Source organism: Spermophilus citellus (assembly GCF_964194105.1).
Source record: "Spermophilus citellus genome assembly, chromosome: 14".
In the NCBI taxonomy this organism is placed as follows: domain Eukaryota; kingdom Metazoa; phylum Chordata; class Mammalia; order Rodentia; family Sciuridae; genus Spermophilus; species Spermophilus citellus.
In genome coordinates, this window is record NC_138194.1 from 85436181 (window position 1) to 85457731 (window position 21551).

General features: G+C 36.8%; 1 protein-coding gene across 1 annotated transcript in view; it reads right to left on the reverse strand.

Annotated features, from left to right (window-relative positions):
* The window catches only part of ENPP2 (ectonucleotide pyrophosphatase/phosphodiesterase 2), a 115589-nt gene that overhangs the window by 41770 nt on the left and 52268 nt on the right, over positions 1-21551 (reverse strand). The window contains 8 exon segments of the mRNA XM_081266480.1: positions 1579-1651; positions 2300-2365; positions 7196-7251; positions 14399-14518; positions 15264-15343; positions 15568-15665; positions 17576-17636; positions 20131-20256. Of these exon segments, the coding sequence (XP_081122606.1) occupies positions 1579-1651; positions 2300-2365; positions 7196-7251; positions 14399-14518; positions 15264-15343; positions 15568-15665; positions 17576-17636; positions 20131-20256 (680 nt within the window).

Consider the following 21551-nt stretch of genomic DNA (forward strand, 5'->3'; position numbering starts at 1 on the left):
CTACTTTTAAAAGAGTAGCTATACCCAAATCTCTGTTCTACCTACCCTTGGGGTCTTTTAAGGGATAATATTCAAGCAAAGTTGAACTTTACATAGAGCACATGGAACTGCTTAGGTGTTTCGTAAGGGTTTTTTTTTTTTTAACATTTTAACAAAATGTGGTTCCTTTTGTTCACTTTAGATTAATCTCAAAGAAACTCATCCTAAAGATAAAACAACCATTCTTTTTCTTTCCTTGCAAAATAAGATTTGTGTTTCATGTATGCAGATGTTTATCTTGTTTTATCATTTGTGTTTCATAATCATGCAAAACTGATTAAACATCAAAGGAACAGAAAAAGAACACCAGATTTATATGACTTCTGTGATTTAAGACAAAGAATGGTTTCACATAGCCGTTAGTTTCTAATGTTTAAAGAAAAAAAAGTCACTGACCACTGAACTGATGGATGATTGAACATTCAAGCATACTTATAACTTCTTGGTATTTACTGCCTTTATTTACACAGGCTGCAATTTGTTCGAAACTACTTAAGCTAAGATACATCTATCTGTATCTCCAACTCAGCCTTATACTGAACCCAGTGAATTTAATGATAGGCAACAGTTGTCATAGGCTAGTAGAGAATTAGAGGCAGTTTCCCTCAAAGAGTTTTTAAAACAATTTTTCAGCTGAAATCAAGTTTTACTATGTTCATGTAGACATATCATCCCTGTTAGGAAAGAAATGCTAAAGACATTTAAAATATGAAAAGGTTTAGATTTGCAGACTTCGTGTTTTAAAATGATCTTTGCTGAAATATTGGGAGGATTCCTTCCACCCTGGATGAAAAAGGAACATAACAAAACACAGCTATTCCCCTTCCCCGTCTTCTGAATTTGAAGTTTTACTGGCTCCTACCTTACAAACAGACTGTCTTCTAAGATGACTGAGCACTTGATAAAGGGTACCTCACAACTCTACTGAACAGATTCATTGGGTAGCATGTTCCTCTCAATTAAGAATTAATTTAACCTTTGGGGGATGATGGATATGTACACACCCTTGAATGTGGTGATGGATTCACAGTATAAATACCAATGTCAAAATGTACCAAATAAAAAGCATCCAACACTATAAACTACCAGGATGGCTATACTTGCTAAGACTATCAGAGCTGCTTAACTGACCTACCCTCTTTGAACAGCATACTCATTTTAAAGGTGTTAAAATTCAGTTGTGATGTTGCATATTGGAGGTTTCATCCCCATATGCCTTTCCACTCCTTCCCGACGGTGGCTGGTGCCAACCCTTCCCAATTCTTCACATGGTAACTGATACCTGCAAGCTTGCAATACACCCCATTCCCATTAGCATCAAGTTTAGGATATGTTTCAATATCAAAGGAATCTGAAATGAAGTTCCTGTAAGAGAAACAAGTATATTTAAGATTTTTTTAAATGTTTTAGTTTTGTAATTCTGAATAAACCTTGTAGATTACAAACGCTCCCAAAGACTGTACAAATCCTAAAATAAGGTCAGTAGGTCAAGTAGCCCAGGGGCACAGATTCCCCTCAAGCAGATGATAAACTACTAACCTCAGGGCCAAAAGGGCCGTATTTGTGTCCAGAGAAATCAGGTTGTTCAGAGTAGAAGGCATAGACCGAAGGCCTACGAGAAGATTGGAACGTTTATAATTTGCCCAAACCACACACAACAAAGAATATCAAATATCCCCTACTCACTTTAAAAAATAAAAATCCTTCAAGTTTCGTTAATCTCTCAACCACTGTCAGTATTACCATGGAAAAACTTTTTTTTTTCCTAATACTCCAACACCCGCCATCCCACTACACCACCCTCACTGTGGTAACTGCCTGGTACCACTTTCAGAAATTAAAAGTCACAAAGGAAACTCTGAGCATGTACTCAGAGTCTCAAGATAATAGAGCCCAGTGGTAATTCACATGGGCCATGAAATCTGCAGCCAAAAAGATTTACCTCTGTTCAAGTGCAAAGTTGGTCTTAATGCTTCTCGGTCTTTGAGAAGCTGATAGTTCATTTATCAAAGCCAGAAACTCCCTTCGGCTCTGCTATAGTGGCCAGGATTAAGAGCTGTAGTAATCCATGTAATTAAATGGTCCCCAATCACCAAATCCTTCTTAGGGAAATAACGCTTAAGGCTAATAACCACAAAACTTTTAATAATACCAATCTTTGGCTGCACTTCTACTTCACAGTCCATCTAGTATTTCACCCAAGTCTAACCAAAGATGGAAACGTACTGAAGAAGAGAGAAGGACAGAGGAAAGCAAATACCTCTCGTCATCTGGCAAGGTGAGCCACTGCAGGATGGTCAATATTCTCCGCTCATGGGGGATGGCCCTGTAGGGGATAACCAGCAAAACATGTTGGTAGGTGTCTTTCCACAGACTCAAGTCTGTGAGCCCTGGCTCTTGCACCCAGGCCAAATGCTCTCTATTTGCCACCATCTGTTTTCACTTCGTTGTAGTAAAAAGGCCCTCTTTGGAATTAGCATTTAAACTTCCATTTCCATTTGTAACATATTACATTGCTCAACCTCTTCCACAGAAGACTAGACTGGAAATTCTGATTCATGGTCACAATGAGGAACCTGTCTTGCTGATGAAAAACTCGGCTACAAGTAGAAAAGACCATGGCTTCAGAATCAGTGTTGTTCAGTGGGTTTGGCATCAGCAGTGTCTGAGGGAGGGAACAAGACTTCCACGCGCACTTTGCCTCTTTCCAGCAGGATGACCTCTGCTGTCCTCTGTGCCACTTGACCTCTCTCAGCCTCAGTTAACTCATCAGTAAAACAAAGATAACAGCAAAGCACACCACACAGCTTGTTTCTATGAATGAATTGATACATTGAGGCAACTAAAAGACACAGGATCCCTGGTACACAGTTAAGTGCTAAAATCATTCTTTTATTGATGATCATAATTAGTCATCATTCTGCCTCTAAATAGTTACATAACTTTAAAAACATTATCTAACCTGAAACTTTAAATTCCTCCTGTATAAAATAATGGGTTAGGGGGCTGGGGATGTGGCTCAAGCGGTAGCGCACCCGCCTGGCATGCGTGCGGCCCGGGTTCGATCCTCAGCACCACATACCAACAAAGATGTTGTGTCCGCCGAGAACTAAAAAATAAATATTAAAAATTCTCTCTCTCTCTCTCTCTCTCTCTCTCTCTCTCTCTCTCTCTCTCACTCACTCTCTCTCCTCTCTCACTCTCTCTTTAAAAAAAAATAAAAAAAATAATGGGTTAGGGAAGGTATTCTTGAAATTCTCTTCCATCTCTATAAAAATCTATCAGGAATAGGCACATATAATTATGAGACTGACAAAAAGGGTATAATCTTCATCCATAATGACTTTTGTGTTTAAGTCTCATTCCTCTGTTGAAATATAATTAACCTAAGCCTGGCACCAACTTTAAGAGCTCTTGGCTACCATGATAGCACTGCATCTTGAGCCGAGTTCCATTAGGATATTCATGTCTGAGCCATCCCTTGGCTTGTGGGGAAATTTGCTTACTTTCTTAACCTGGAGCACAAAATGCTTTTCACTCCCCTACCAAGACCAGGCATTAGAAGCATGTTCGTGATGAATTTAGATGAAAACTAAAGTTTGATTGTGGTAAGGAAAAATTGTTATGGAACCTTGGGTGAACCATTGAAACTTCACTCCTGGTGGACATGAGCAAGAAAGCTAGGAGAAAGAAAGCTCTTCAGAGCCATGGTGGAAGGCAGAGTTGGCAGAGGCTGTGGGCCAGCAGCCGCTCCCTGTCCCCACGATCACTACACTCCCCCCACCGGCTCCACCCATCTCTCCTCTGGGCATTTGTCATTCTTCTGGCATCCTCTCTGTCTAGAGCTATCATACACACCAGAAAATCATGTTTATCATAAAATGAATCCTGCTTTAAATATATCACAGTGCTGTTCAATAAATGTGACCCTGTTTATTATATCTTATAATTGAATTAGAAATAGGCAGAGCAAAGCCAGGTTAATCACTTAAGGAATTTAATTCTTCAGCTTTAGAAATCCTTTTTATCTGAACAAAATAATTATGATTACATATTTTGAATTCTTTCCTAACTTAAAAAGAAAAAAGCCAGTGTCATAGCTTTTTCATTTTTCCTGATTTCACTTTCTACCTAAAAGCTGCTTTATTTTATGTGATTGGTGTTAAGCCACAAATATGGACTCCGATGAACCCACTTCCAATGCTAATGGAAAAATACCAGCTCAACAGAAATTTTTTTGTCAAGCTCAGAATGCTTACCCTATAACACCCTTGTTGGACAGGGTACTTGAACAACAATAGATTGAGAATTAAAAACACCAGCTCAGAAGCCAAAATGTGTGAGTTTAAATCCTGACTCCTACAAGTCAAGATGTCGGTGGGTTACCTAACCTTTGGATGCCTCTGTAAAATGATAGTAGCAGTACCTACTCATGAGGGTGTTGTAAAGAATAAAAGACAAGAAAAGTGCTTAAAATGATGTCTGGGGCATAGAAAGTGTTTAAAGAAATGTTAGCTTTTATCATTACATACTGGTTTTATAGGTCCACAGAGATGATACGTTCATCTGTGAAATGTTTGTTAAAGGCATATTATGGCCCAGGCGTGTGTGTAAACATAATAAAGATATAGACACTCCCACAAAAATCCTATTATGGAGGTGTCATTGTCCTCTTCTTGGGGAAAATAAGCTGGTAGTTATCATCTGTGTGTGTGTGTGTGTGTGTGTGTGTGTGTGTGTGTGTGTTAGGAGCATTCAAAGAAAACTCTAGAGGTCTGAGTATCCACCCCAGGTATGACTTTGGGGATAACATTTAACCACTTTAGGCTTTACTTAGTATTCTAACCTCTTAAATGAGTCGGACAAAGTGGCTTCCCATGAGTTTTAGATGATCACTTTGAAATAACCTCACAGACCAAAGAGACATGATCCTTAGCCATTAACTATGTTTCAAATACAATACAGAGGCAGCAAATAAATTAGACCAAAGGAAGCAAAAAAACAAGCAGAAAGCAAAACAGGGTACATATCCCTGTCTTCACATCCCTGATAGATTCAGAATGTGTTGTGAAACCAAGTGCATGAGACATGATCAGAAAAGGGAGAAAAATGGAAATGGAGCATTGGAGGACTAGAAGAAGTATTTAGGGGTAAAGGGAAACAAAATACCTCAGGATATGTAGAGACATTGTCTGGTCAATGTTGAAAGAGATAATGCAAATAAGTAAACAAATACTGCTTATTGTTTGTTCTCTCTATATTTTAAATATATTGATTCATTTTATCTTCATAATATCCTGTGATGAAAGTACTACAACACCCATTTAAAGATGAGAACATTGAGAAAAAAAAAAAATGAGAACATTGATTAGTTAAGAGATTAACAACAAATGGTCCAAAGTCAGCAATCTCAGTAAGTAATAGAGCTGGGATTAGACCCAATCTACACACACATACATAATGGGAATTACTCCCTTTAAATATGAATTGACATAAAAGAATATGATGGAACTTCTACTGAGGATGATTTTGGAATGAAATATTATCATTTAAAAAGCAAGAATATACTTCTAGCCTGCAGTAGAGCAACATATTAAAAAGATGGCCTCAAAGTCTAAGCCTGTGGTTTGAATCTAGTTTTAAATTTTAAATTTTGCAGAATGTACTTTGTGCAGATTTCCTTGACCTGTGTTTCCTTAAATAATTGGAAGTATGATCAGATTTTTTTAAGGTTATAAAAAACTTCAAAAATGAGGAGAAAAAAAGTAAATCCAAGTCACTTCCAGGATACAGAGATAAAAGAACTGTCTGAGAGGCAAAGCAAAACTACAGATGTCTTTCAAAGAAGAACACAACAGCCACCTTCTCATGAGTGGTTTCAAATGGGTGGAGAAAATTGTCATTCAAAACCAGAACACTGGGCCTTTTCAAGGAAGCTGTGTAACATTTCCAGGGGGGCAGGGTGGGACCAAGTATTAATTATGTTATTGGCTCCCCCTCCATTCTGACAGGCCAACGAGTTAAAGAGCAAAAGAAACCACTTCTATAGAATCAGTGACAGTCAAGGGTTAAAAAAAATGTAATGTGTATGATTAAATTGGTAATCAACATCCCACTTACATTCAGCAGTGTCTTTTCTAACATATCCATGCTTATTTCTCAACTCAGAAACCTCTTTAAAAAAAAAAAAAAACTTTTAAAGAGACACTGTCTTAGCTTTAAATCACCCAACTCAATTTCAATTTAGCCCTTCAAATCTGAAAAAGCTACTTTTATTCCTGAACTTGGAGAATATATATGGTACCATTCTGGATTAATATGAACCTGTGATTGCTCTTAGCACACTACTATTATAGAATAGTCAGATTTTTGTTAAAATATAAGAGGCAAATACGGAAACAGCTTTAGGTGGTTAAAAAAAAAAAAAGATGGAAAGAACATCTCAGTGGGAACAAAATCCCCATGAAAGTTGAAACAGATTTCTCTTTTTACTAAGGAGCCTTTGAAAATAATCAACATGTTGACAATTTTATTAGGTAAGTTTCATCTTAAGGCTTACAAACTTCAACTACTAATCCCGTCACCTCTGCAGGGATGAGAAGCACTTTCCTATTAGGGAAATCTTGGAGTTCAGTGGAAAAGTGGGGTGAAACAAAGGGTTCCCCATCTCTTGTTTGGAATCCCCAATCTCTAGATCACTCCATCGACTCCCCAGCTGTCTGAGACCACACCAGAGTTTTACAGTTGTGAACCAAAATAAATATAGCACGTTGAAATATGTTTATAAAAAATGATAATGCAGACCACAGCAATAAATATTCTAAGAGAAATATACATTCCCTAGGTGGCAAGTTACCAAAAACCTCTAAAGAGGGGTAGAAAGAGCAAATGGATGGCTAGAAGAAGAGAAAATCTTCCCTCCTTCAATGATAGGGAAAAGCAGGAATACGGAAGAGAGGTTAGAGAAGGAGGAGAGAAGAGGAACAAAAAAAGGACCTCAGGAAAAGGTATTGGGGTATATTTCTAGGTATCAACAAATATGTAAAATTTTGACATTTTTACATTTTATGGAAATAAAATCAAGACTAAATTAATGTTTCATAAACTGAATCATAACTATAATTTTATAAACATTGACAAAATAAAGGTAACTTACACAGACCAAAAGAATGTTCCAGCTTTCACCCCTTGCTTGGTGGCTGTAATCCATAGCTAATGAGGAAAATATAAGAGGCTTATAATATGATCTGGGTTTTGGTTAAAGAAAAACACTTTTAAAATATATTAGATCTGATTTCTTATACTCTACTCACACCCCACCATAAATTTCACATTATTTGCAACCATTTTTTTTTTCACATCTGGAAGTCAGAACCATTATTTCCATAAATGTTATTCAATACATTCTCTGCGAAAACTCTCAAAAGCTCTGCTATGATTCTAGTGACATTTTTTTAAACTTTTATTTCAACTCAAAAGTCTCTCTCTTCTGTACCTGTCTTTTCCAATAATTGTTTTTGAATATTTCTCTCATACATCTGAATTCTGCTCATCAAAGGACTCAGGAGTGAACCATATGTTTCCTTTACTATTGAAATCCTTACAGAGGAGAGCCCCAATTTGGCACCCAGATGTCAGAATCTTGGAACCTAGTTTGTCTTGTTTGACTTTAAAGTGGATGAAATAGAAGGGGAAGAAAGGCTAATTTTTAATTTGTATTTTTCTTATATATTTTACCTAGCCTTTTAATAAACGGGGATTTAAGGAGAAGTTCCTAGGATACGTTAGATGAAATAAACCTTTCATTAAGGCTTTGAAAATATTTATAACTTGTGCTGTTGAGAGGCAAAAGATGGAGTTCAGAACCCAGGCTCTGCAACCAGATAGCCAAGATTTTAAACCTGGCTTCTGTGACTAGCGGACCACATGGCCCTCCAGCAAGTCACTTGACCTCTCTGTGCCTCGGTTTCCTCCACAGTGGAGGTGATGTTTTCTTGCACACAGGATTACTCTCCACTTTAAAGAATTAATACATTCAAAGCCCTTCAACTGGTGTTTCAGCATTTGGTAAGCACTTGATCAATTTCAGTCTTTATTATTATGCAATAATGGAAATAAATGGAATCCAATTATTTCCAGGAACATTAAAAACAGCTTAGGATGGTGAGTGTCTCAATGAACAGAAGTCCATGAGGAAAGAAAAAAAAACGAAAGCCCTCACTGAGAGGAAAAGAGTGGAGGCAAATAAGGGAGAAAACTAGTTTGTTATGAGACTAAAGCAAAAATGATGTGGGAATTACAGCCAGTCCATTTTCTGGTTTCATGGCATGCAGACTTTGAGAGGATCTTAGGATACCAATAAAAACCTCCCCCGCCCCATTGTGGAAATATGCAACTGGAAGGCATAGAACCTTCAGGAGCTAGGAGCTTGGCCACAGTTTCAAAAGGGTATGAGATACTTGAAGAGTTCTACAAGAGCTGCAAACACATTGTTAGGGGCATCTAGAAATCCCTATCACAACTAGTGCAACTGGCAAGGGAGACCTGGGGTGGGAGAGCATATCTAGCCCTCTAGATCCACAGAGCTCTGAGTAGCTAGTGGATTTTATCTGCAGGGGAGAGGTGGGGTCCTCAACCCATTCCCATAGTTCCTGGTTGGCAGGGACCTCTGGTTCTTTGAAATGGTTAAGAGATAGGGGTCTGAGTGCCCACTCCTCCATTTGGTCCAAATCATCCTTCCACTTTCTGAACAAGCTCTGGCATGGCCCAACCAGGGTTCTAAATGTATCCTGGACTTTCAATCATTCTTGCCCCAACACCTCTACAAACAAGAAGATGACTTCTAAGTGCTGGTCACCCTGTAGCTGCCTCAAAATTGTGCTAAGTTCTCAGGAAGTCCAGTTTCTTATATTATAGGACCACTTTCATATACTTACATTAATTTCACTGACACAAGCTTAGTATATTTATAGCCAAACCACTTTCTAGAAAATCTAGTGCCTTGCTAATTCCAAAGAAATTATACCAGGCAATTTTTGACATATATGAAATATAAGATCCATCTAGGATTTCCTAAAGGAAAAAAATATTTTTAATACAGATTTATCAAAGATGACCGAGGCTTTTCAAAATAATATTGTAGGATACATACAGATACTGGCAATATCTGGGCAACAGTAAACCCTAGGAATAACTTAGCTCAGGTGTTCTCAGGACAAAAAGACCACCAGAGGGGTCTTTGCAGTGTTCAAAATATGCACATGCATGTGAAGATGGCAGAATAAGTGTGCTAAAATCATTGTGATGGCCCTCACCACATACCACTGAGAAAGAAGCCATCTGTCTTCACAAGCTACACTTTCATAATACCACCTACCTCCTAGTACTCCCATCTAAGAATACTCCTGAATGAATTGTCAAGCCCACTAATTAATAATATTAGAGATTTTACAAGAAATTATTTATGCTAATAAAAAGCATTCTAACGGCAAAAATCAGAATCACTTATTCTCTACACTTTTATGTACTTTGCAAAAATTTTACTGACAACATATTTATAATCAGGATTATAAAATATGAATTATCATGATAATATAAGGTCAAGAATTGTCTTTCTTCTGACAATGGTGATGTATAACTGTAATCCCAGTGACTCAGGTGGCTGAGGCAGGAAGATTGCAAGTTCAAAGCCAGCCTCAGCTACTTAGTGAGGCCCTAAGCAGCTTAGCAAGATGCTGTCTAAAAACAAAAATAAAAATGGCTGGGGATGTAGCTAAGTGGTAAAGCACTCCTGGATTCAACCCCCAGTAGCTACCCACTACCAAAAAACATTGTCTTTCTTCTGAAAAAAAGAAACAGAAAAATTCTCCCTGTTTCTTGTTGATGTCATGTTGACAATATTTTCTAACAGAAAATTGAAGGCATGGTCAGAAGAGGACAAAAGCCAACAAATAAGAGAGAATACTTGAAATTTAAAAGTATATTTAAAAACCTCAAATAAAAGAATCCCAGCCCTGATAAACATGATCTGTCAAGATTTAGCAATTGATGCAAGGCTGAAATCTAAAGGAAGTTCTTAAGTCATATCATGAGTGTCTGTTGAAGTTCCTCTGCAGGCCAAGTGTGAGTGTATACAGACACAAGCTGTATAAAAATATACAGAAAAAAATATAGGTCTATAGTAGAATGTGGAAAAGAAACAAGAAAATTTTAACAAGGAAAAAAATAGATATATATATATTCCATTTCAGGGCTCAGAAGTTAAATCTAGTAATTACCATGGAAAAAAGGTATTAAAATGTTGGTGCAAAAGAAGAAAAGTAAAAACAACATTCCAGGGCTATCAAAAAAGAGAAGCTTCCTTATTAATTCAGAGAAATAGAAGTCAAAATTTCTCTGAACTTGAATGCAAATATAAATTCCCTCAGAAGTTGTTTTTTTTTAAAAAAAATCAGCTAAAAACATAATCTAAGAAGGCACTGGGTGCAGGGTTCCTGCCTTTAATCCCAATACTTCTTTCATTGCTCATTTTTTATCTGTAGTATTTGTGTCCTAGACGCTTTACTTTGAAAAGGGGACAAATGGGAATAATACCATATCTTCTTGCTATGTTATCAGGAATAAATAAAGCTTCCCCACTGGAACTGAGGATGTGGGCTAAATATAAAATTCAACACTTTTTCTAATTAAGTAAAGTATGCAGTTATGGGAGGAGAAGTTTTGAAAAAGATAAGAACCAAAAAAATAATAATTTTTAAAAGCATAGACTTCTATTGTGGTTTTTTAGCAATGCAAGGAAAGTTTCCTTTGCATTCAAAATCACAGAGCTAGAGTAACTAGAATTCTGAGAGATCAAAGGAGTGGATAGGGCTCTAGCATCAGCAAAATAGATAAGATTATTGAGAATCAGAACAAACTAAGGATGTAAGGGTCAGGGGTGCAGCAGAATAGACTATGGACCAGTGTGCTGCTCAGAAGGAAGTGCAGAACAGGTCAATCCAAAATCCAGCAGTAGAGCTCCTCAATACACCGGGCTCTGGATGAGGTCTTCAAACTAGAAAGAAAATAGACCAGGCTCTATCCCCATGGAATCCACAGTCTAAAACAGATGTAGAATTAGCCAATTTCAAAAGGAGGTGGTCAAATTTATGATAGGAAAAAAATATATAAAAGCTTCAAGGAGGATCAAGTCACTTGGCCAGGGCTGAAGGAACTCAGGGAAGGCTCCTAGGGACAGATACTACAACTGAAAGTTTTAAGTAAATTAAGAGGTCGCTAGACAAAGGAACCAATCCCAACAAAATTACCTTAAGGTGAGGAAGTGAGCAAAGCTCATCCTAACTAAATACCTGCCTGTGCTGCAGCTCAGTGGTAGAGCACGCTTAGCAAACACAGGGCAACAACAGCCACAAAAAAAAAAAAAAAAAAAAAAAAAAAATATATATATATATATATATATTTTTTTTTATAAAATATATATATATAGAGAGAGAGAGAGAGAGAGAAAGTATAGGTCTGTAGTAGAATGTGAAAAAGAAACAAGAAAATTTTAACAAGGTAACATTTTTCTGAGCAGAATGTAAATCTTCCTCTACCCAGATAACCTGGAAGAACTGAGCACCACTGCCTCCTTTCATCAACCAACCCCTCTGGCCTGGAAATGCGCACCTGTTATTTCATTCTTCTCTTTGCTGTCTTTTTCTAGAATATGCAACCCTTTTCATTGCCCCAACAATGCGGGGAAAAAGCAGTTTCTAGGCCAAGCAACTTAAAAAGTATTAAGAATACACCTGCTCCTCTTAAAACACCTAGAAAATCAAGACTTTGGAGGACTCAGATCATGAGTCCTCCACATTTAGTTTCTCACATCTCCACATTAAGTCAGGCCCATGGAGTCCCCTTCATTCTCCACGTGGCTGAAGGTCCAGATTTGGACTGAGCTGGGAACTATTCCACCAAGTTATCTTTATTCAGAAATTACAGGAGAGAGAATTTTCAAAGAAACAAACACAATCAATGAGCTCTATTAAGTGAGAAATGTATGTTGATGCAGCAAATGACAATTCCTAATTGTGCATTCTGAAGATTAGCAAGTAAAAAGCGGACCAGACTTTGCTACAAAGTAGCTATAACAGAGGTTTTTGTTTTGGGTTTTTTTTTAAGATGAAATTAAATCATACAAATTATTTTTGGAAGAAAAATAATGAGGAGATTCAAAATCTCAGATGGACACTGTATAAATGCCTCATCTCATCTTCTGGGTTTTAAACAAGGATGTCACTCTTATTCACCATTTAATCTGGTCCCTTTATTATGAAGCCAACTATCTTGCATGGTTTCATCATTCAGTAATAGTAAATTTAATTTAATTTAATTACCATTTCTAAATTTTGATGAATATTTTCTATACTCCAATTATTTTTTCACTGGTAATTCTGTGAAAGGTACAAGCATCTGAGATGTTTATTTAAATGCTTGTGGAGGAATAGTTATTCTTTCTTATAGAACTCATAGTTTCATGTAGTCATATACTTAGGCTGAAATCTCTTATAGTTCCTATCTATACACTCCACAATAGATCAAATTTCAAGACAACAATGTGTTGTTAAATTATAACTATGATGGTCCTTAGAATTCCTGTGTTGCCCATCTTGCACAAGACGGTAGATGGAAACACAGATTGGTTTCACTGTAGTTCTCAGTCAGTCTTAGATGGAGAGTTTGAGAGTTAGGGGGGAAATGAGCAGCTAGTGCTGAGAGAGAGACTACTCCTGGGGAGAGGTTAACGGCTTCCCCTGACCTGTGTCTGCACCAGTTAACTGGACTCTTCTGCTTCTGAGTCATCGCTAACCCCAAGGAAACCTAGTGTCAACACCAAGTGTAAGGTGATCCAATTAGATAAAATTACTATTTATATCCTTTGTTATCACTCAGACAAGTTGACTTCCATGATAAAATTATTACAAGAGACCAACTAGCAACAGGTAAATAGAACTCTAATTCCATCATTCAATTTACTCATAAACTATTGCTCTGTCATAAACTGTGGAATCCATTCTGTCAACAGATGTCATTAGATCACAATATGGGTCATCACAGACTTCTGGGAGTCCAACCTCAATAAAGAGCAAGATCAGAACTTCTATTATTTCCTGCAGATAGAGAAGAAGTCTTTCAATATTAATTTAAAGCGCAAAAAGCCCACATTTGTTCTTACATAGTATATATCTATTTAACAGCGAGATGTTTTGATCACAGATGACTTTTTTTCAAATGACTACCTCAAGAACACAATTTCTGTTTATGTTCCATATTCTGCCAGTGGATCACAGCAAGCTTTCCAGGTTCAGTCCTCAGGGCATTGTGGACACACAGGATGAGTGCAGACCCCATCCATCCCTCATGCCTTAATAGACTGCACGAAATCTCCCAGACTCTTCCCTGGCTAGTGTTCCAGGGAGCCACTAACCCAAATGGGAGTTGGCATGAGATGGAGCCATTCTCTGCCTGTCCTTGACACATCTCTGTTTGTGTACAATGCCCATGCTTAGGTGGTGATTCCAATCCTTTTGACCAGGTACACCAGAGCCCAGTTCTGTACATTCCACAACCATGGCTTTATGTTGCTGCTTTGCCTGTGTCTGAGCAAAGCAACTAACCCATCATATGCATTGTCACAGGGAAAACATTAGGTCAAAGCACCAACAGCCCATTTCATTTTTTGCTCAGCCACTTAATCTGAACAAGGGAAATTCTTCCAACATTTTAATTTGTTGTCTCAGTAAAAGATAGGATTCCACTTATACTCTTTCACTTCCATGATTTAAAAAATAGATTAAATAAAAGAATGCATGAATTTACAATGGGCTTCAGTGAATTCCTTTTTTTTTTCCATCAACTTTCCCTGATTCTGTTTACTATGGAACTGGGTTTAAAATAACAGGGAATTCATAACCATTCATTTTTCTTTCCCATTGTATCTCCAAATCTGGTAAATCATTAATATCTGACTATTCAGTCCTTCTTCAAAATGCTTCTGAAATTCAACTCATGGCACCGTTTCCATTATTATCCTAGTGAAGACTTTTCATCATTCACACTTTTAGAATCATAACTTCACACATATACATATAAATGCACATACACATGTATATATAGAAATGAATGTATACTATATTCCAGATGTATATGCATATATACATATATAAATATATGATATATACATACATGTATATACATTATACATAATATCAAAAAACAAACATTGACAAGTATGAGGACATATCTTTTTCTCAGGTAACAAATTTAGGGATGAAATAATTCCAAGTGCACACACCAAAAAACAAAATGCAAAACTTACTGGTTGACCTCCCCACCATCTATGATTAAATTTCTCTCGCCCTCGAAGATGGAAAGTGGCATCAAATACAGGATCATACATTGAATTGCCAACAATTCCATGAGACTCTGGATACAGACCCTTTGTATAAAAGCAAACTTATTGTTAAAATAATAATACAATAATCTACATATATGAGTTCTATTATGAGTTTTCTTAACACAGAAGGTTTTATAACAATATTTAATTTCCAAAATCATATAAGATACACATAGCCTTTACTGTGTGTCTGCCTGAGCAAACATGCATCAAGGCTAATTATTAGCCATTTGAGAAACAACATGACTACAAGAATTTTAACTAGATTTTTAACTATTAGAACCTGATATAATTTTTATTACTTTATTTGAAATTTACACATGTGCCTCCAAATAATTTCAATTTCTAAATATTCTTTTCTATTTTTCTTAGTTCTATTTCCCCCCCAGTCAACAATAAAAAAACAGTAATAACAAAATAATAAGTAAATTGTGTATTAAAAAAAGATAGAATTTGGAGTATCTGAAAATTAAAACATCTGAAATCAAGATTTTTATTTTCAAATCCAAAAAATAAATGATCAACTCTCAGGTATTTGAGGGAAATTTAATGCTTGTATTCAGATTGAACTGCGCCTGAAGAAAGACTTTAGTTTTAAAGTTGCAATGAAGCTCAGGCCTCTACCAAGTTGTAAAAGGCATTTGCTGTGAATTACTGAGGCCGATAAGATGGAAAACAGAGAGGCTGTCTTTGAACACTAAGGAACATGTTTGAAAAAATCTCCCCTTGAAGTCATTCCAGGATTAAATCAGACCTTTGAATACGTATCATTCGAGAAAACACTTACGGTGGCCAAAGTGTATAAGTTAGGAAAGGTTTTTGTTGGGTACACAGGCCTCATGTAGGGAGAATGTGTCCCACAGGACCCTAGAAAGAGAATTTCAGATATTAGGATAACAGAACCAACAGGAATCACTTCATATAAAATTCACTTTACAAACAAGACACGTGGTGTTACTTTCAATTTTCTTATTTCAGATAATAAAATACATTTAAAAACAATGTGTGCATAGACCTCAAACCCCATAGCAGAACTGTACTGCAGAAATCCTGGCTTACAGATGAGACCAGGCAGTCAGGAAATCACTTACTTAGTTTTTCAATGTTAGGCATGACCTTGCTCCCTTTCTTCATGTAGGATGCCCGGAAGCCATCCACAGAGAAAATGATTAATGGAGGACGAACAAACCTTAAACAGAAATATGTTAAAGCTTAGAAAAATTATTACCACCAGGCATTGTATCTACTCATTTTCAGTAACTGGGACCCATAACTTCCATGAAGAATCTGTACAGAGGATATCTGGATGAATCTGAGCTTCCAGCCATATAACATTTGAAGTCACTAAAGTCCAGGGTCAAATGACCAGCCTCACAAGGACCAATGGAAGGGACTTCACACCCAATTTCCCTTGATGTATTTCCTCCACTGCTCCTTCTCCCTTACAAACAGGGTTATTAATAACATAAAAATACAGTTACATACTGTACATTATGAATAAAAATGCAGTTATATTTGCCTCAGATAAGTAGTCTCCCATTTGCCACGTGGAAAACTCCTATTCATTCTTTAAAACCCAGCTCAAAGTTTCCTCTTTGATAAGGTTAGTTGTTCACACTTCTGAGTTCCTTTGAGATTATTCATTCCTACCTCTTTCATCATTCATATATACATTATTGTACATGATATTGCAATGATCTGTTAATATATTTCTCTTCCTTGCTAGTTCCAAAGCACAGCTGAATCTTATTCATCTTCTTATTTTGTGGGCCCAAAGCAAATATTCATTAAATACATTAATGAACAAGTGTAAAATCAACAGGAGAAGCACTTGTACTATTACATCTAAGCGCTTATAAAAATTCCTTTAAGTTATAATTTCAAAAATAGTTTAAATTATGAAAACCTGTAAAAGGTATCTCAGTAAAGGACTAGACTATTCATCTACCTGGGCTGTATCTTATGAAATGGCTCTTTATCAGACTTGAGAATACTAAAATATGTGCAGAATTACTGCTAATAGTTTGAAACTAGTGAGCAAGCATAAGTTTATGTTTACTTGAAACCACGTCATAAAGAGGACATAGTTCAAATGAGTCACATAGAAAGCACTTAGAATAATACTACATAAACAGGGTTCCGTTATCACTACTCTTATCAGTGGCTTCTACTCTTTCTTCAAAAATAAGCAAACACATTTTAAACAGTCCAGGAGCTGTTGCCATGCACTCTACAAACCCAAAGAAGTTCAAACATCTCACTAAGGTTAAGAAGGAGGAAAAATTAAAAACATCTCATTTAAATTCTGTGTCCCAGGCTATGCCACCCCAAACAAAAATACCTTTAAAAACCAAATGCATTTTAGTGCTTTTGCTGGAAGTGTATTTTCTGCTAAGCATGTAGAAGGTGTGTGAAGCCTCTACAGTTTCCTGGAAGGTGCCGGAGGAAGGACACCTTGAGCTGGGGGGTCACCCAGGATGGCTGTGCCCCAGCAAGACCTCACTGCTGTGGCTCATCGAATCTCTGTATCATCCGCTAGGACAACTTCCAGGGTGATCCTTTTAGAGGTTGTACATTTTCCCTCTTCCTGCCCCCTCCCTGCCCCCAGGAAAGGGCAAAACCAGAACTCAAGGAGAGAATATGAAAAAAATAAAAAATAAAATATATATATATATATATATGTGTGTGTATATATGTATGTATGTATATATGTATGTATGTATATGTATATATACATATATATGTGTGTGTGTGTGTGTATGTGTGTGTGTGTGTGTGTGTGTGTGTATATATATATATATATATATATACACACATATATATATCTGCCTGACATGTCTCCTTCTTCAGTGATAGTCAGGTGACTTTGTCAAACTTTCAGCTGAGGGGAACATAGGAGATTGTCGGACTCCACGCAAGTGACAAGAAATCTGTCAAAACTTTAAGATAGCTTTTGACGGGTAGATTACTTGTAAGTACTCACCAGTTTGTAAGGAAGGATTTCAGTTTTACATTGTTTATATCCAGTAACCATTTATTCTCTGTGACATTTTACTAATAATACGTACAATTTTATAATATTCATTAAAATACACTTACCCTGCAGGACACTCTGGGGCCTTTATTTCTTCACAGTCATCATCTACCCAATGTGATTCTCCTAGAAGGAAAAGCGTTGTCTGTTTATCGTGGAGTCTAATTACGTGTGACACCCAGAGCCTTGAAGCACATAAACCCAGGATCTGTGTCCTGTTGGACACTTGCTAATGGAATACCATCTAAAATGAAATTCTGAAATAAAGTGTAGTGTCTGGTTTGGCTTTTAAAGTACACCCATACATGGTGGGAAAGCTAAGATTTAATAACCTCAAGTGGTGTTTATTTGAGCCTTGAGAGTCTAAATGGTTTGTAGATTAAAAAAACCAGTGGCGTCAGTGAACAAAATTTCATGTTTGTATCCCTCCAGAAATAAACTGTTTGGTCATTAGATGGAACATTCTTTTCTCTACCACTGAAGATCTCAAAGCCATAAAAAGCATGACATATTTCCCTTAAGATGGGGAAAAAGGCTTAGAATATACAGGGGTGATAAATGGGAGGTGACAATATGGAGATTATTTGCCAATGGATCTGTATATGGCCTTGATTTTTAGAAATGCAAACCAACTTCACTCCTATCTTGCACCAGGATCTGACAGCATAGACCTAAGTCTTTCCTGAGTTATTCCCATCAAAATAGAGAACAGAAAAGTGTTCATATTGAAAAAAAAAAAAAAAAAAACACTCTGTTGGTCCCCAGCGGTTTGTGTGGTTTGATCTTTAGAGGGGCAGTGTTGAAGTGGTATAACCTTTCAAATGTGGAATCTAGTGGAAAGTAATTAGGTCATGGGAGCACCATCCTCAGAAGAGATTACTGCAGGTCTCTTAGGACTGGGTTAGTTCCCAAAAGAATTGGTTATCATAAGAAGCCTGGTAGCTCTCTTAAATCCCTCTATTACACATGTATCTACCACTATAATATGATCTATTCTCCATGATGTGACATAGCTAGAAAGACCCCACCAGATACTGCCCAATCTTGAACTTTCAACCTCCAAAATTGTGAGCTAAATAAACCTCTTCTCCATATAAAGTTTCCAGCCTCAAGTAGTTTGCTATAGTAACACACTCACACACCAAAGGGAGGGGCGGAGATTGTAAAAGCTTTCTTTGGAGAAAATGAAATTAAAAAAAAAAAGAATTTGCCTTAAATTGTTCTAAGACAAACAAAAATTGCATGCCTTAAATTTTGCAACCACTAATATGGAAAAACTTCTCCTATTTAAAGAGCATTGGAAATCTCTGTTAGTCAATAAGAATCTAACTACTGAACTACTGGGTAAGTACTATGCTCCTTAAAATGAGAGCTCTAAACATGTAGTAAGCCAGGGCATCCATGTGGGCTTCATAAAAGTACTAAAAATAGAATATTAAACCAGAAAAAGCAGCTTTAATATTTAATAATTCAATGAGCAATGATACCTCAGACTTTTTTAATCTTCATTTTTTTTTCTAAAAGCCTTTGTGGCTGATACACTTACTGCATAGGAAATTTTTTAAATTTCCCTTTTAAGGAAAGGGCTATAAGTTCTTAGTTCATCTAATATTTAAAAATAAAAGCATAATTCTTAGGTTAGTAGAAATTCATAATACAATAATTGCTTGGGTATGAGAAATTTGCCACATTCACTAATATAATACAATTTTCTCACAACTATACACCTAACACATTTTAGAACTGAATTGCTCTTTCCCTGAAAACTTTTAACAGAAACTCTTCATAAATGTTCCATGTATGACACAGGGGAAAGGATTTGTTTAGAAACTAAAAAGTGACTTAAAAGGTATAGATAAAGACTCTTGGGTCTTTCCATTAATATCTATAAGTGCTTGGCACAGTGCCTTAAACTTCTTAAAGACAGAAACTACATCTTTTATATTTTCTGTAGTCATTGATCTTGTTAATTATTATAATAAAAGCATAATATTCCACCACCAACCATACGAAGAAAACACACATTCACAAAAGGCTCAGGTGTGCAGCATTATTGTCTTTATCAGCTAGTACCCCCATCCCTAGGCTGTGTCCCCTCCATATAAAAGCCACACCCTCCTGCCTCAAGTCTGCAACTCTGGGATTTAATTTTCAGAACCATCAGTGGAGCAGGCCACAGTGATCTTTACCTGAGACATCACCCACCCCTGCCTCCCAACCTGCTGCCCTTGCTCTTTCACATGGTTTTTCTACAAAGCCTGCCCTTAACTTCAGGTTCCAAATTCCTATCTCAGATTCTGCTTCTATGAAACCTGACCCAAAACTAAGACAGAAAAGTGAAAAGTCTCTTCATTATTGTGGTTCTAATTATGGAATTGGGCTTTATTTCCTTGCTATTTCAGATTAAGGAAATGCAGGACAGAAAAACTAAAAAATGCATGAGAAATTAAAAAGGACAACTCCACCCCAACCCCACTTATACACCCATGTCCAAGGTGTTTTCTAAGTTATCCCCATCAAAAACAGAGAACAGAAAAGGGCTCACATTGGAAAAAAAAATACCCTGGGGGATCACCAATTTTCATTCTTCTAGATCTCCAGCGGATCCTAAGACATGTACCTTTGCAAACGACTTGGTAATTAGTACAGCAGTCTCCCCTGAGCAAGCAGTCCTCGGAGCAGTGACACGCATTTTCCTCATTCCGTACTTCTCCACATCTGTCCTTAGTACACTCCCAGCCTCGAGCTGAAATCATCACAATAAAACACTTTCACTGCTGCATACAAACCAAATGAAAGAGGCCACAATTGCTTATGGGTTTCCAACAAAAAAAGCTCAAATCCCACATCATTTCATCTGCTTGTGAAATCTGAGTCAGCTCAGGCCTAGAGGTATTTGGAGGATTTACAGATGGATGAATTTCTAATGTTTCAAGGCTGGGGACAAACTCAAAGTACAATTGACCTCCTTTGGAAAAATGGTACCTGGAAAGGCAAGCAAAATATCTCTCCCATTCCCCTATTGTCCTAAGGGACCCAATAAAATGCATGGTTTAAAAGATTGGTGATAGGGATATCTATCATTGTAGAGATGGTCTCCATAGCTCTGCTCATTTATTTTCAGAAGTAGCTTTATTTAACTTTGATCAGCTTGATTTCAGTGCAAATAATAAGGCTGGGCATGTAACATAGTGGTAGACTCTGCCTAGCATGTGTGAGACCTGAGTGTGATCCCCAGCACTGAAAAAATATATATTTTTTAAAATAAAAGCATCCAGTGCTGAAAGGTCTGGGAGCCTTTGATAGCAATATGAAATTTCAGAGTCCAATTTTATACTGTATGTTTATATTTTGTAAATGCACATACGCTTTGACCCAGAAATTCACTGCTAGGAATTCATCTTAAGGAAATAGAAAAAAGTATTTATGTACATGAGTGGTATTCATTGATACATTATTCTCAGTCACAAAAGTTGAAGGAATATAAATGTTGATTTATTAATGACTTAGGTCTCAACACTTTGCAGAATGTAGACATTCAAAAGAATGATGTGGAGAAAGGTTTATGGATATGGATACTCCAAAACACGTTTACATATGTATATATAAGTGGATACACATATGCATTCATACCAAACACACGCAGAGACAGAGAGTAATCAGAGTTTGCACTGAACCATCATGCTTATTGCTAGAGAGTGCTTGTATCAGCAATGAAGAACCTCAGAGATTTCCTCCCTTGACTTTTTTTTTAAAGAGAGAGAGAGAGAATTTTTTAATATTTATTTTTTAGTTTTTGGTGCACACAACATCTTTATTTTATTCTCATGTGGTGCTGAGGATCGAACCCAGCGCCCCGCGCATGCCAGGCGAGCACGCTACCGCTTAAGCCACAGCCCCAGCCCCTCTCTCTTGACTTTTTATTATTATTTGATATTTGATCCTGCCACCATCAACATTGTGTTTGAACATAGGAGAATAAACCATTTTACAAAAGGCTATTATAGTTCATCTTTATTAAGCCTGAGAGAAAGGCATGAG